Consider the following 15,806-nt stretch of genomic DNA (forward strand, 5'->3'; position numbering starts at 1 on the left):
GATCAATTTCCTACTGGCCTGATAAAAATTTCTACATCTTACATCTATGCCCTTTATGTGTAAAGTGGCCATACCTCCTGTTTATTGAGAATATCAATGTCATTTGTTTCTCCTTCTAACTGAAAACTTCTCCACCTTGCTCATTCTCTTCTCCCATTTTTCCATATCTGAGAAATGACCCTGCTCCTTTCTAAGGCTAAGCCATCACCACCACTCTGGAAACTTGTATTCATCATCTAATCAGTCTCTTGTATTTGTATTTTCAGTCTCTTCCTCTCCAGCAGTTAGTTCCTTCCCCTTGGCCTGAAAGCATATTTAGATATTCCTCATCCCAAAAACAAACACAATATTAAGTACTCACTATGAGCCATCTCCTTAAACTCCTATCCCATATCTCTCCTCCCTTTCACTGACAGAATTCTAGAAAACTATTTATCTACTTCCTCATCTCTGAGTCATGCACAATGAATTCTGTTCAAACTGCTTTCTTGAAGACCATTCAGCACTTAGTAATTACCAAATCCAACTCCCATTTTCTAGATGAAGAAGATGAATTTCAGAGTGGTCAAGACACTTGCCCATGTCCATCTACCTAGTATGTGTCAGAGGAAGGATTTGAACCAAGGATTTTAAGTCCCACTGCAGTGTTCTTTCCCCTAAATACACTGACTTCCTACTATTGTGCATGTTTCTGTCAAACAAATATTGTGTTCTGTTGTTTTGTATTATAGCTATGTAAGTATATGTCATGCTTCTTTTAGTGCTGGCCTGAGAGCCAGAAGAGTCACAAGTCAACAAGCATTTATTAAGTCCTTACTAGGTCCCAGGCACTATCCTCAGGTGAGGACTGAGATCAACGCCTCCTCTGACACTTAACTAGCTATGTGACCACAGCCAATTCATCACCGCTCTGAGCTTTGTTGGAAAAAAGAGCATAATAAGAGCACTTAGAGAGGTGTTGTGAGGATCAGATGATATAATGCATTTTAAGAACTTAAAGTATTATGTAAATGTCAGTTATGTTTTCATTGTTATCAATGTTACTTCATTCTTATCTTTTTGATGGGGTTGAGAAAGAAACAGTGAGGAAAAATTGCTATTCTACTATTCTTCATATAGGTTTCATTTTCTGTGGGAAATTGCTCAGGTGGCTAAAATGATTTTTTTAATAATTAAATGAGTATTGGGAGGTATGCTCATCTTCTGCAGACTAACTGAAAATATCTTCCAGGAAATGCCAGTAACAGGCAGGATGAAAGGGATGACATATATCTCATCCTTTACCCACATGACTTTAATTTCTTCTGCTGGTTCTCTTTTTCTTATTGTTGCTTTTATTATAGTAGAAATTATTGTTTTTCAAATTGTTTGATGGAGTACAGATAGACATGGTCCTAGGACAAGTTACCATCCCATTATTATTTTACATTTAATGTTCTATGTATCATTGCACAGTTCAAACCAGTCGAGAAGCATTTATTAAGTGTTCACTATGTGTCAGGCACTATGCTAAGCACTGGGTACATAAAGAAAGGCAAAAATAGTCTCTACTTTCAAGTAGCTCATACTCCAGAATGGAAGACAACATGCCCACAGCTATGTACATGCAAGATATATACAGGTTAAATCGAGGATATTTGTAGCATCTAAAGGGACTGGGAAATATTTCTTGTAGAAGTTTGGATTTTTGCTGAGATAAAAGTGAATAAAATATCTGCTTTTTATAGCTGAATTATTGTTGTTGTTATTATGATTATTATAACTTGCTATATTGTAGTGAGTTTCTTTAGAGTTGAGTCTGTCTTAGAGAATAACATAAACTTAGAGTTGGAAGGGATTGTAGAGATCATCTATTCAACCTCTGCCCAAAATATAAGTACCCTCTACAACAGCCTCATGTAATAATTGTTCAGGGAATGGTTTAAAACCCAGAATGAGAAGGAACTCACTATACCTCACAAGGATCCACTTGAGATGACTAAGATGGTCTTAATAAATCTTTTAAAAGCTCTTTACACTGTGCTAAAATCTACCCTTCCATAATTTCTGCTCACTGACCCTAGTACTGCTCATTAGGATCATACAAAATAAGTCTTCTTCCTGAGTATGATTGTCATTCAAATACTTGAAAGTAGTAACATGTTCCCACAAAGTTTCTCTTCTCTAAGCTAAATATCCTCAGTTCTTTCAGGATTTTTTTCACATAATATGGGTTCCAGTCTGCTCATAGTTGATCTCTGGACATACTCCAGTTTGTTAGTTTCCTTTAAAACGTGACCTTTGATTCTACAACATCAGCTCAAATGACTGAAAGAACAATTTCAGTTGAGCAAAGAGGGTGGAAACCAGATTACAAGGAGTAAAGGGAACAAATTTTTGGTGAGGAAAGAAGCTAGAAATAGGGAAAATTGGTGTTAGCCACTAGTTTGAAGTATTTTGTAGTGAAAGTAAGCACAGAAATATGATGGCATCTTGAGGGAACATTGAAAGAGTCAATCAAAAGAAGGATATTTAGGGTAGGAGAAACCTACTATGAAAATGTAAAGATTTCAGGCAACCAATGAAAAGGGATATGAGAAAGGAAATCAAGTTTTCCAGGAGGTACAACGAGGAATGAGATTTAGAACAAAGGTTAGAGGATTAGCCTTTGGAAAAAAGGAGAGCTATCAACTAACTGGTGGAGAATGTACTTTGTAAGGTAGTTTGGGCAGTTGTTGGGAAGTATCTAATGAGTCAAACTAAAATAAATCAACTTTGGGGGTTTTTTGTTTTGTTTTATTTTTAATGAAGAGAGACTATAGAAAAAGATGATAGGATGGGTACGGACAAAAGTGTCTCTATCCTCCAACCCATTTCCATTACTGAAACCTACCGATCATCAGTTGGCTATGCCAGACGTTTCTTCCAATTCCCTCAGGCAAAAATGTTTTCCTCCTGTGAATTCCCATAGTATTTGATCTTATTTTTAGGTCTCCTAGAGCCTTTCATAATTTCTTGCTTAACACATGTTTTTTAATTGAGTCATTGAATTCATAACTGACTTCAGGTGGATTTTTTTTTTCAGTGCATGGTGGGTTTTCAGAATGGTTTGAATGGAGACCCTGTAGTGTCACCTGTGGTCAAGGTGTTCAGAAAAGGATTCGTCAGTGCAATAACCCCTTTCCAGCCAATGGTGGGAAGCCTTGCCAAGGCCCAGACTCAGAAATGCGCAACTGTCAAAACAAACCTTGCCCAGGTAGATACTGATAATTACTGCTAGATATGTATTTTTCAGATTTCCACACCTTAGTCATATTTATGAGCTTCCTTAGAGCTTAAATTGAAACTGATTTGACAGTGAAAATTTTCATCCTTATTTAGTGGATGGCAACTGGTCAGAATGGAGTTCTTGGGAAGAGTGTACAAGAACTTGTGGACAAGGAAACCGAACTAGGACCAGAACTTGTAACAATCCTCCAGCTCAGCATAATGGAAAGCCGTGTGAAGGAAGTGCTGTGGACATATTCACGTGTAACACTAAACCTTGTCCAGGTGAGAATATGCACAGTAACATTAAAATGTATATGTTCAACATGGTTTGGACCTATTTCATGAATTAGAGGTACTTCCAATATGGAAACCCCTTTCACTAATGTTGACCAGCAGTTCTATAATTTAAGAGTCTTAGATGCCTGAGACACTGAGAGATTAAGTGATTGGTCCATTGTCACACAGCCAAAATGATTCGAGTCAAATTAAATCAACAAGCATTTATTAAGTGTCTAGTCTGTGCCAGGCATCATGCTAAATTTCAGAACCAGACATAAATCCACATCCTCATGACTCCAAGGATGGCTCTTATTTATTATGCCTTGATGTTCCTCTAAGATGTGAATATACTGTTTCTAGTCATTGTATTTCCTTCCCTTTCATAAATATATTTTCTTACTTCCACTCTTGGGTTCATTCATTATATATCCTCAACTCTGTTCCAGGGCAATAAAGGGATTGGAAATGTTTGGGTTTTGCCAAAAGTAGCATATACAAATTCTGCAACCAAAAAGAATAGCCCCTAGGTTTGTTTTCTTTTACAAAGTTGAAATAGATTTGGGGGCAGGTTTTTGTAGCATTGAAGAATTCCAGTGCTGGAAAGCAACTCAAAGACGTCCTGATCCAGGGGTGGGGGACCTGCAGCCTCAAGGCCACATATGGCCTTCTAGGTCCTCAGGCTTTTAACTGAGTTCAAGTTTTACAGAACAAATCCTTTTATTAAGGAGATTTGTTCTATGAAGTTTGGATTCAGTGAAAGGGCTGCACTTGAGGACCTAGGGGGCCACATGTAGCCTTGAAACCACAGGTTCCCCACCCCTGTTCTGGTCTATCATTTTACCAGTAAGAAAGTGAGTCCCAAAGGTCTGAGGTCAGGTCCTAAGTCAGGGCAGAGATAGGAGCAATGGAACCTAGAACTCTTGCTTTCCTCTGATATTTTTAACCAATCATTTCATTTAGCTAGCACTGAGCATAGAATAATGGGTGCTGGATACTGTAGGAGATAAAGAGGACATACTGTTATCCTCAAGGAGCCTATAGGCTAGTAGGAGAGCTAAAACATGAACCCAGGTAGAATGTGACAAATGCCAAAAGAGAGGCTCAATCTTTGTTTCCCTGGCCACTCATCTACCTATATTTAAATAGATAGAGGGTTATAGGTACAAGGAGTAAAGATAGACTCCAGCATCTGGGGAGATTTAAGAGATAACCACACTCCTATCTGAGAAAAATAATTCTTATATGATGGAGGATATTAGTCATCTGCAAAAAAAATAAAAGTAAGCATTGAAGTAACAGCCTAAAATAAAATTTACTAAATTTATCAAAATGTGTTTCTCTAAAATTTTCAATCAGAAGCCATCCAAAAGTACAATGGATATATTATAAACTGTCATGTGGGAAACTGTGAAGGTGACAGAAAATGAATACTGGAAAAGTTTTTATCAGCTCCAGCACTGTCTGAAGGAGAGGAAGCTCCCACACAAACTACTGACTAAATGGATAGAAATTTCCCTAGAATAGAGAAGGGAGACATATCAAGATCCATACATGTTAACAGTTATCTACGTCTTAACAGTTAGTTGATTGTCTCTACTTTTCATTTGCAGTATTACAGCCCTAGCACAGTATTTTCACATAGACATCGATTAAGGCCTTAAAGAAACTGATGTTTCATTGCCACCGCTCCACATGGAAGTCAGGAGCCCTGTATGAGCCAAGTATCCTAGAATCCTTCTTAACACTGAAAGTTGGCCTGCCACCGATAAAAGGCATTCAATTCTCAGTTATTTACACAGAGTAAAGAGTCACTCTGATTCTCAACCCTGTGCATCCATCCACCTGACAGGATACATGATGTTGTTCCAGTCATGTAGTCCAATGATGTCATGTATTAAAGATACCAAAAGGAAAACGTTAATATATCTCCTTGGAAACTTTTGGTCAGTTTTTGCTGTTGTTTAGGAAACTGGTTAGAGTCTAATTCAGGACATTTTAATTCACGAACATTATGTAATGGAGAAAAATATTTTAAAAGAGTTACTGCTAAGGAAATAACATTTTATTGTGAATGCAAATACAAATTCAGTTATGGAATTAAAACAGCTCTGCAACACATAGAACCTCCTCAATGTTCAACCTAAGTTTTCCTTCCTGAAAAATCTACTTTGACTTCAACCTCATTTAGCGAGGTCACCCTCTGACTTGTAGTTATTATCACTTTCTCCCAACTGTTCTCCATCATACTGACAGTAAAGTGCTGATGGAGAGAACAGCTTGCCTGGCAACACTGTAAGCATTCAGATTGTGCCTGCATATATCAGCTTGACTGAATTAAGTTTAAAATTTTGCACTGTTGTTCAAAGGTTACTAAATAATTTTTGACTGGATGTTTCTTATTTGAACCATTTTTTGGCATCAAGTCAGCCACAGAATTTCGGAATTCCTCTACCAGCAAGTTCTCATATAAAACTGAGATGAGAAAGAAGATGTTCATTTTTTTTAGTCCCAAAGAAAATTAATGATTTTAGGTCTTTGCTGCGGACATATATTAGTTTGTATGACTAGAATTTTTGTTGAAATTTTTTAAACACAGAAAAACATGGCTTTGCGATTTAGTACTTTGTCCTTTGTATGTTCTAAGTTCAAGGAGCATGGAGCACTTGGCTGCCTTGGGGGTCATGTAGTGAAAGTTGCGGGAAAGGCACTCAGACAAGAATGAGGTTGTGTAATAATCCTCCTCCATCATTTGACGGAGCCTACTGTGATGGAGCTGAAACACAAATGCAAGTTTGCAGTGAAAGGCCCTGCCCAGGTATGGTACAAAAAAATTATGTATGCCTTTAAAAAATAAAAAGATAATGATTGATAATAATTGACATTTATATAGCACATCAGAGTTTGGAAAACACTTTATGTACATTATTTCTCGTGGTCTTCACAATAAACACTATGAAGTCAGTACTTCTGGTATTATTATCATGTTCCATGTGAATAAACGAGGCTCAGGCTGGTTGTATGACTTGACCTGAAGCCGACCAGCAGCTTCATGTGCTCTATGGAGAAATGCAATGACACGAGTCGCGTGGAGTCTGAATCAGAACTCAACTTTATTCAAGCAAGCAACAGACTTTTATACTGTTTCTTAACCATTACCTAATGCTTCTGAACCATTACCTGATGCATTACTTTGTTACTTTACAGGGACTACTTTGATACTTTACTGGGACATCCTGCCTCGTGTCTCTCACATAGCCCATGTAGCTTAGATACACCATGCTCACCATATTGCAACGTTCCTGATCATTCCCAGGCAGATACCCATACTGAAACATTTCTGTTCTTTCCCATGCGGATCACAGCCTCAAGGGTGATTCCGGACCCACGACCTCTTATCTTGTACAGTCTTGCCTTGCACAGGCCTAGGAGGCTAAGATATAGTTGGATCTCCACATGCTATTTTGCGCATCCTCAAGGGTAGCTAGAACAGGCTCGGGCTTAAAGGAAAACCTGCCATTTACCTCTCTCACCACAGACCATCTCAGAGCTAGCCTGCTACATTGACCCATAGTTACATAACTAGTACAGTGTCAGAGGAGGATCAGAACCAGGTTTTCTCAACTCCAAATCCAGCATACTAACTAAACATTATCTTCTTAGCTGTGTACTATCCAAACTGGGATCCCCTATAACATTACTTCCAAGAATATCGTTCAGACTAATAGCATTGATCATCTTTAGAGATATTAAAAGGTCTTGTATGTTTTTCCAGTGGATGGTAAATGGGCTACCTGGACCAGTTGGAGTGCCTGTAGTGTATCCTGTGGAGGAGGCTCTAGGAAAAGAACAAGAGATTGCTCTGACCCAGCTCCCGAGTATGGAGGACACAAATGTGAAGGGAATAATGTCCAGATTGACTTTTGTAATAGTGACCCTTGTCCAAGTAAGTATGGGAAGTAGTGGCTCTCCATCATGTTTATTTTCTTCCTGTATATACCTAGATCCATCCTGTTCTGTTACATGACTGCACAAATTACTTTTCATTTGGACCAAATCATTTTGCCTTAGATACACTGGAAAACTGTCTAGTGAAATTGTCTCCTTGCTATCTCCCTTCTAGTCCGTCTGCCAGATTAATCTCACTTAAGTACATTTCAGATCATGTTACACACCCTCTCCCAGTCTGGTGAAAAAAGCTACAATGATTCCCCTATTGCCTACTAAATAAAATACAGATTCTTTTCTCTGGTATTCAAGGCCCTGTTACCTATGCCTATTCCATCTTTATCTCCTATAATTCCCCTTCATTCCTGCATTCCAGTAAAACTGGCCTTTTAGATGTTTCCCTAACATGATCTACAATGTTTCCTCTACTTGGAGCATCTTCTCTTCTCCACTCCCATCTCTGCCTATCTAATTCATGGGATCACAGATGTAGAGGTGGAAGGGACTTCAGAAGTCATGTAGTCCAACCCCTTAATTTTACAGATGAGGAAAATGAGGCCTATGACATTTAAATGACTTGGCCCAAAATCATACAAGTGGTAAGTGTGACATCCAGACTTCTAACCCAGGTCCATCGGACTCCAAATTTAGCATTCTTTCTATTGTACCATGCTGCCTCGTTGCTTATCTTTCTTTTTTTAAATGCAATTTTATTTTTAGGTCCAAATTCTCTCCCTTCCACCTCCTGTCCACCACTCTCCATCCCAATAGAGAACGCAAGAAAAACAAAACCTGTTGTAAAGAGATACAGTCAAGCAAAACACATTCCAGCATTGGCTTTGTCCAAAACAGAACAACAAACCTAAGCTTAAAGCCCATCACCTCTCTATTTGGAGGTTGAAGGTGCATAGTGTGTTTCATCATGAATTCTTTGAAATTGTGGTTGGATATACCTTGATTAGAGTTTCTAAGCCTTTCACAGCTGTTTGTCTCTACAAACATTGTTGTTATTGTATAAAACATTCTCCTCATTCTACTCGTTTTACTTTGCATCAGTTCATATAAATCTTCCCAGGTTTATCTGAAACTATCCCAGGCAGAAAGGTTATGAGATTCCCTCCAACTTTGTTCAGCACCCCATGAATAGGAGCAGAGAAGGATGATGGGATTCAACTATGGGTGAAGTTTGGCAATAGAAAACAGGTGATAGGATAAAGGGACAAGGAATTCAAGAGCAGGGGACAGCATAGAATTAAGATGGCTAATTACTGTGTTGAGATTGGAGAAGAGTGAAATCAGAATCCAGGTGATAGCTTGAGAAAGTACTGAAGGGTGAAGGGAATGGGAGTCTCAGTGACAGCAAAGAACAAGTACAGAAAGTGTAGAGCATAGGGAGAGGTGTAATCATAGGATGTTATGATCAGGTAGTCTGAGTTTCTAATTAGGGAAGTGTAACTCTTGTGAATAGTGGCTGAGGTAGACTGGCAGAGCAGGTAAGAGGATTAAGAAGGTTGAAGAAATGGGACATTAGGGAAACTTTAATATCAACATGAATACATGAATATTAAAATTCCCTAGAGGAAGGACAGGTGTTGAGCAAAGATGAAGATGGTGATGCAGATGCTGAACTCCTGGAGAAAGGACAGAGAATGACCTGGGGAGTAATACTTTGACTGCACAGAAACTTTTAATTATAAACTTCAAAAGAAGAAAGTTTGCTGAATGGAGTCAAAGGCAGACTATCTGAAAGTGATAATGGAGAGCAAGGAGTATTCTTACTCCCTTTCTAGGCTCAGTGTATTAGGTAATCTGAGAGAAGATGCAGTCAATGCTGGAGAAAATATCCAGGAGTGCAAAGTTATGAGAGGGGAGCCTTGCCTGAGTAGACTCAAAAGATATTTAAATGAAGAAATCATATGGTAGATGTTGTTTCATTGGTTGGAAGAGATTATGTTACTTAATTTGTTTTACGAAGTATAGGTCATACAGTTCAGTACATGCATGGTAACTTAATGACTACTAGTTGTTAATGCATGTGTTAGGCAGCTGCTTCACTGTAGTCACAGAGCCAAAGTGCAGAGACCAAAAGTAAATGAATGCCCACAAATGTGAGCTTGGCTGAAAACAGTTGGTGTCTGGTACCCTAATTATTATTATAGAGTCATTGAAAGACATCTCAAGAAACTACCTAAGCCAGCATCTATCTCCAGTCAGGACTGCAGCTAAACCTAATGAATGCTTCCATGACCACTTTAATATACTTCAGTGTTTACTAGCTCGACTTTGTTCTTCATGTCAAATAACATTGTGTTTTCAGCTCATGGTAGCTGGAGCCCATGGAGTGACTGGGGAACTTGTAGCAGGACATGCAACGGAGGTCAGATGAGGAGATACCGCACTTGTGACAACCCTCGTCCAGCCAATGGTGGAAGAGCATGTGCTGGGGCAGATTCTCAGATCCAGAGATGCAATACTGATATGTGCCCTGGTGAGCTTTTGATTGCTATTCAGCTTACATTTTCTGAGGTTATGCAATGGCTGTCATTAAACCTGGTGGCATCTGAAGGCACAAAACTAATTTTATCCTTAAAATTGCACAATAAAAATTGGCTAGGTTGGATTACCATGAGCAAATAACATTAGCTATTTGTTTTATTCTGACACATTATCACAAAAGAAATGATGTATTTAAAGCCCTCTGCAACTGAAAAGTGCCATACAAATGTAAGTAATGGTAATCATAATGTTTCACTCACTTGGCTTACAGTGGATGGAAACTGGGGAAACTGGCAGACTTGGAGCAGGTGTTCTACTTCCTGTGGAGGAGGAGAAAAAACTCGGAAACGTATATGTAACAATCCAGCTCCATCCAAAAGTGGACGCCCTTGTCCAGGAGATGCTACTCAGCTTTCCAGATGCAATATGCAAACATGTCCAGGTAGGCAGGTTAACAAGCTTCACAGATCAGTGTTATTTTCACAATTAAGACCTGTGTGACAGGAGGACAGGTTAAGTTGCATGGGAAGATGATTTATTCTTCCCTTTAACTCAGTTACACTCCATGTAGTGGAAAGAGCACTGAATTTGGAGTCAGAAGATCTGGGTTCAAATACCAACTCTAGGCACTTATTAGCCAAATAACTGGGCAAATAATTTCCAAAGTTTGTCCTTATCTGTAAGACAGGTATAATAATGCTACCTTACATGACTCTTTTAAGGAAAATGCTTTGTAACCTAAAAAGGGATATATAAATTACAGCTTTTCTTCATGACCTCCTCTTATACCTCCCGGACTGTAGGGGGACATATAAGGAAAGGGAAAGGAGAGTAAACCAACCAGGTCTACTCTAGACCATCCTGTTTTGTGAGGTGCACATCTGGTTAAGAATACTGCTTTCATTTCCCCACCAAATTTGTTATAGGGCACTGCTACCATCTCTCAGGACTATTTCACAATGAATGGTAGATAAATAATTGACAGGCTGACGCACAGTGAATAATCAGATCACTTTGTTCATAATTGAGAGCAGTATTTAATGAGAAGTAGCAAGCACATGGGTTTTCAAGGAAATGTATAGCTCAGTAACAGACGTACAAATTCCTGAAAACAACCTGTGTACTAAAAATATAATTAGTTAAAATAACTCTCCAGTATAATGGAAAGAACATGGGATTTGGAGTTCAAAGTTCAGTTCTGCCACTTAACTAGCTCTGTGAACTTGGACAAATCATTGAAGTTCTCTGGGGCTCTGCTTCCTCATCTATATACCGTTACCTAAAAGCCTTAAATAAGCTAATATATGAAAAGCATTTTTGCAAACATGAATGTGCTCTCTATATAAATGCCTGATGTGCTATAAAAAGGATTTTTCTTCTGAAAGGATTTGGACTTTAGGACCACTGAGATCCCTTCCAACTTTAAAGTTCTGATTCTTTGATGCCCAACCAATAATTCCAGTCTTTGCTTTGAAGTTCCTTAGTGAGAGGAAACCTGCTCTCTACCAAGGGATCCTCTTCCACTTTAGGACCTAAAGCTAGGAAGCTTTTCCTTACTTTAAGCCCAAATCTGCTTCTTTGTATCTTCCACCTATTATTCTTAATTTTACCCAATGGGGCCAAACATATCCAATGCCTCTCCTTCATAAAAGTTTCCCAAATATTTAAAGAGAGCACCCGTACCCCACCCTCAAATCCCTCCTTTAGACTAAATATTTCTTCCCACAAATACTGTTATAATGGATGCTGCCACCACTGTTATTTCAGTTATCACCAAATAGGAAGAAATTTGGGGGAAATCTCCCTATGTCCCAGAGTGATTATTGATTACAAGTAACAAGTAGTAAAATTTAGGTCCTGACTATGTTAAGGAACCCTCTTCTCCATCTGAGTGATCAGCTGCTCTTCCACACTCATTTTTTTTCTTTTTTTTTAATTTAATTTATTTAATATATTTAGTTTTCAGCATTGATTTTCACAAGAGTTTGAATTACGAATTTTCTCCCCATTTCTACCCTCCCGCCCACTCCAAGATGGCATATATTCTGGTTGCCTATTCCCCAGTCAGCCCTCCCTTCTGTCACCCCACCCCCCTCCCATCCCCTTTTTCCTTACTTTCTTGTAGGGCAAGATAAATTTCTATGCCCCATTGCCTGTGTATCTTATTTTCTAGTTGCATGCAAGAACTTTTTTTTTGTTTTTGAACATCTGTTTTTAAAACTTTCCAAATTTTCTCCCCTCTTCCCTCCCCAAGAAGGCAAGCAATTCAATATATGCCACATGTGTATCAGTATGTAAAACCCTTCCACAATACTTATGTTGTGAAAGACTATGTTTTGCTCCTTCCTAACCTATCCCCCTTTATTGAATTTTCTCCCTTGACCCTGTCCCTTTTCAAAAGTGTTTGTTTTTGATTACCTCCTCCCCCTGTCTGCCCTCCCTTCTATCATCCCCCCTTTTTTATCTTCTTCCTCCTTCTTTCCTGTGGGGTAAGATACCCAATTGAGTGTGTATGGCATTCCCTCCTCAAGTCAAATCCGATGAGAGCAAGATTCACTCATTCCCCCTCATCTGCCCCCTCTTCCCTTCCTACAGAACTGCTTTTTCTTGCCACTTTTATGCAAGACAGTTTACTCCATTCTATCTCTCCCTTTCTCCCTCTCTCAATATATTCCTCTCTCATTCCTTAATTTGATTTTTTTAGATAGTATCCCTTCATATTCAACTCACCCTGTGCCCTCTGTCTATATGTACATATATATATATATATGTGTGCATATATATGTATATATGCATATGTGTGTATATGTATATATATACATGTGTGTAGGTGTATGTATATATATATATATATATATACCTACATATAGACATACATACACACAAATATATGCATATTCCTTTCAGCTACTCTAATACTGAGGTCTCATGAATCAAACACATCATCTTTCTACGTAGGAATGTAAACAAAAGAGTTCAACTTTAATAAGTCCCTTATGATTTATCTTTCTTTTTTTACCTTTTCATGCTTCTCTTGATTCTTGTGTTTGAAAGTCAGATTTTCTATTGAGCTCTGGTCTTTTCACTGAGAAAGCTTGAAAGTCCTCTATTTTATTGAAAATCCATATTTTGCCTTGGAGCATGATACTCAGTTTTGCTGGGTAGGTGATTCTTGGTTTTAATCCTAGCGCCATTGACCTCCGGAATATCGTATTCCAAGCCCTTCAATCCCTTAATGTAGAAGCTGCTAGATCTTGTGTTATCCTGATTGTGTTTCCACAATACTCAAATTGTTTCTTTCTGGCTGCTTACAGTATTTTCTCCTTGACCTGGGAGCTCTGGAATTTGGCAACAATATTCCTAGGAGTTTTCTTTTTGGGATCTTTTTGAGGAGGCAATCTGTGGATTCTTTCAATTTCTATTTTACCCTCTGGCTCTAGAATATCAGGGCAGTTCTCCTTGATAATTTCTTGAAAGATGATGTCTAGGCTCTTTTTTGATCATGGCTTTCAGGTAGTCCAATAATTTTAAATTATCTCTCCTGGATCTATTTTCCAGGTCAGTGGTTTTTCCAATGAGATAGTTCACATTGTCTTCCACTTTTTCATTCTATTGGTTCTTTCTCATAAGGTTACTAGCTTCCCCTTGCTCCAATCTAATTTTTAAGGTAGTATTTTCTTCAGTGGTCTTTTGGACCTCCTTTTCCATTTGGCTAATTCTGCCTTTCAAGGCATTCTTCTCCTCATTGGCTTTTTGGAACTCTTTTGCCATTTGAGTTAGTCTATTTTTTAAGGTGTTGTTTTCTTCAATATTTTTTTCAGTATTTTTTTGGGTCTCCTTTAGCAAGTCATTGACTTGTTTTTCATGGTTTTCTCGCATCATTCTCATTTCTCTTCCCAATTTTTCCTCTACTTCTCTAACTTGCTTTTCCAAATCCTTTTTGAGCTCTTCCATAGCCTGAGACCAGTTCATGTTTTTCTTGGAAGCTTTTGATGTAGGCTCTTTGACTTTGACTTCTTCTGGCTATATGGGTTGGTCTTCTTTGTCACCAAAGAAAGATTCCAAAGTCTGAGACTGAATCCGAGTCCGTTTTTGCTGCCTGGCCATGTTCCCAGCCAACTTACTTGACCCTTGAGTTTTTTGTCAGGGTATGACTGCTTGTAGAGTAAAGAGTACTTTGTTCCAAGCTTGCGGGGATGTGCCTTTGTTTTCAGAGCTATTTCTATACAGCCAGCTCTGCCACACCAGCACTCCTCTTTCCCCAAGAACCACCAACTGGGACCTGACTCAGATCTTAAGCAGGCTCTGCACTCCTGCTGTCACCTGCCACTTAATTCCTCCCACCAGGTGGTCCTGGGGCAGGAAGCAGCTGCAGTTCTGTAGCTGCACCACCCCGCCGCCTCCGGGGTGGTGGCCAAACCACGAAATCCTTCCACTCTTTCCCCCGCAGCTTTTCCCACTACCTTCTCTGTTGTCTTTGGTGTTTGTGGGTTGAGACGTCTAGCAACTGCCACAGCTCACTGATTCAGGGAGCTATGGCCTGTTCCGCCCGGCTCCTGGTCTGGTTGGTCCTGCCGCCGCCCACTCGGCTCTGCTCCCCTCCGCTCCCAGCTCCGTGCATGATAGACCTCACCCAGCAACCATCCAAGCTGTCCTGGGCTGGATCCCTGCTTCCCTTTGCTATTTTGTGGGTTCTGCAGTTCTAGAATTTGTTCAGAGCCATTTTTTATAGGTTTTTGGAGGGACCTGGCAGGGAGCTCACGCAAGTCCCTGTTTTCCAGCCGCCATCTTGTGGGTTTGAATTCTCCCACACTCTTAATTGTAACCTCAAGACCAGGGCACAATGTATCTTTTAAACTGTAAAATGATAAATGGGGCAGAATTCCTAAGAGGATCCTCCAGGTTTCTCTTAAATGAGAGCTTTTATGAAGGTAACATGCTTGGACATTAGCATCATTCCTATTTCTCAGATTCTGGTATGAATCTGTGTGTGTGTGTGTTTGTTTTAAAGACCTATGATTTCATCAGTGTAGGGAGCTCCCAGGAAGGAAAATCCCTTCACCTATCCAAATCTGCAGCCTAAAAAGTACTGGACAGCTGTTTGGGTCACCAAGAAGTTAAGGGTGCCCAGAGTGACACAATCAGTATATGGCAGAGGTGGTACTCAAACTCCATTCTACTTGACTCCAAAGCCATTTCTTTATCTTCCCTCTCCAGAATGCTTGTGTCTGAAAAGAATATACTCCTTTTCTTCCACACTGTTAATGCAATTGTTTTCTCATCTACGGATGTTTTTCTTCAACTCCTTTCCCCAACAGGTGGGCCACAGCAGGCCAGAGGAAGTGTTATTGGAAATATTAATGATGTTGAATTTGGAATTGCTTTCCTCAATGCCACAGTGATAGACAGCCCTCACTCTGACACTAGAGTAATACAAGCCAAAATTACCAATGTCCCTCGCAGTCTTGGTAAGTTTCTTTGCTCCTTCAAGTTGAAAATAGGTTCTAAAAACATTGCAAATTTGCTCCAGAGCACTCTCTGAACCCTGCTTGATTTCATTAAGATTATCCCTACCCTACACTAGGACTGGAAAACTGGTTTTATTTAGTTATGTATTTTCAGACATACTTCATGGTATATTAAATCATTTTCTTAAGAAATTCCCCTGAAGTGTCAAAGTTTTCAAAGTGACTCCCTGGGCTATACAGAATATCAGAACAGCAGGTCCTTACTAGTTCCTTCAGTTGGCTTTTAATCAATATATTACATTGATTGCTGTTATACATCCCCAGTCCAGTGAGGATACTCTCAACCAATGCAGTCTTCAAAAGAGAAAC

The 15,806-nt window shown here is 39.2% G+C and overlaps 1 protein-coding gene across 1 annotated transcript in view; it reads left to right on the forward strand.

Moving 5' to 3' along the window:
• The window catches only part of HMCN1 (hemicentin 1), a 523,850-nt gene that overhangs the window by 460,360 nt on the left and 47,684 nt on the right, over positions 1–15,806 (forward strand). The window contains exons 88-94 of the mRNA XM_036757836.1: positions 3,065–3,235; positions 3,361–3,531; positions 6,173–6,343; positions 7,301–7,471; positions 9,791–9,961; positions 10,241–10,411; positions 15,288–15,437. Coding sequence (XP_036613731.1) covers positions 3,065–3,235; positions 3,361–3,531; positions 6,173–6,343; positions 7,301–7,471; positions 9,791–9,961; positions 10,241–10,411; positions 15,288–15,437 — 1,176 coding nt within the window. The remainder of the gene's footprint in view (positions 1–3,064; positions 3,236–3,360; positions 3,532–6,172; positions 6,344–7,300; positions 7,472–9,790; positions 9,962–10,240; positions 10,412–15,287; positions 15,438–15,806) is intronic.

The sequence above is a fragment of the Trichosurus vulpecula genome, chromosome 4 (genome assembly GCF_011100635.1).
Source record: "Trichosurus vulpecula isolate mTriVul1 chromosome 4, mTriVul1.pri, whole genome shotgun sequence".
NCBI lineage: Eukaryota > Metazoa > Chordata > Mammalia > Diprotodontia > Phalangeridae > Trichosurus > Trichosurus vulpecula.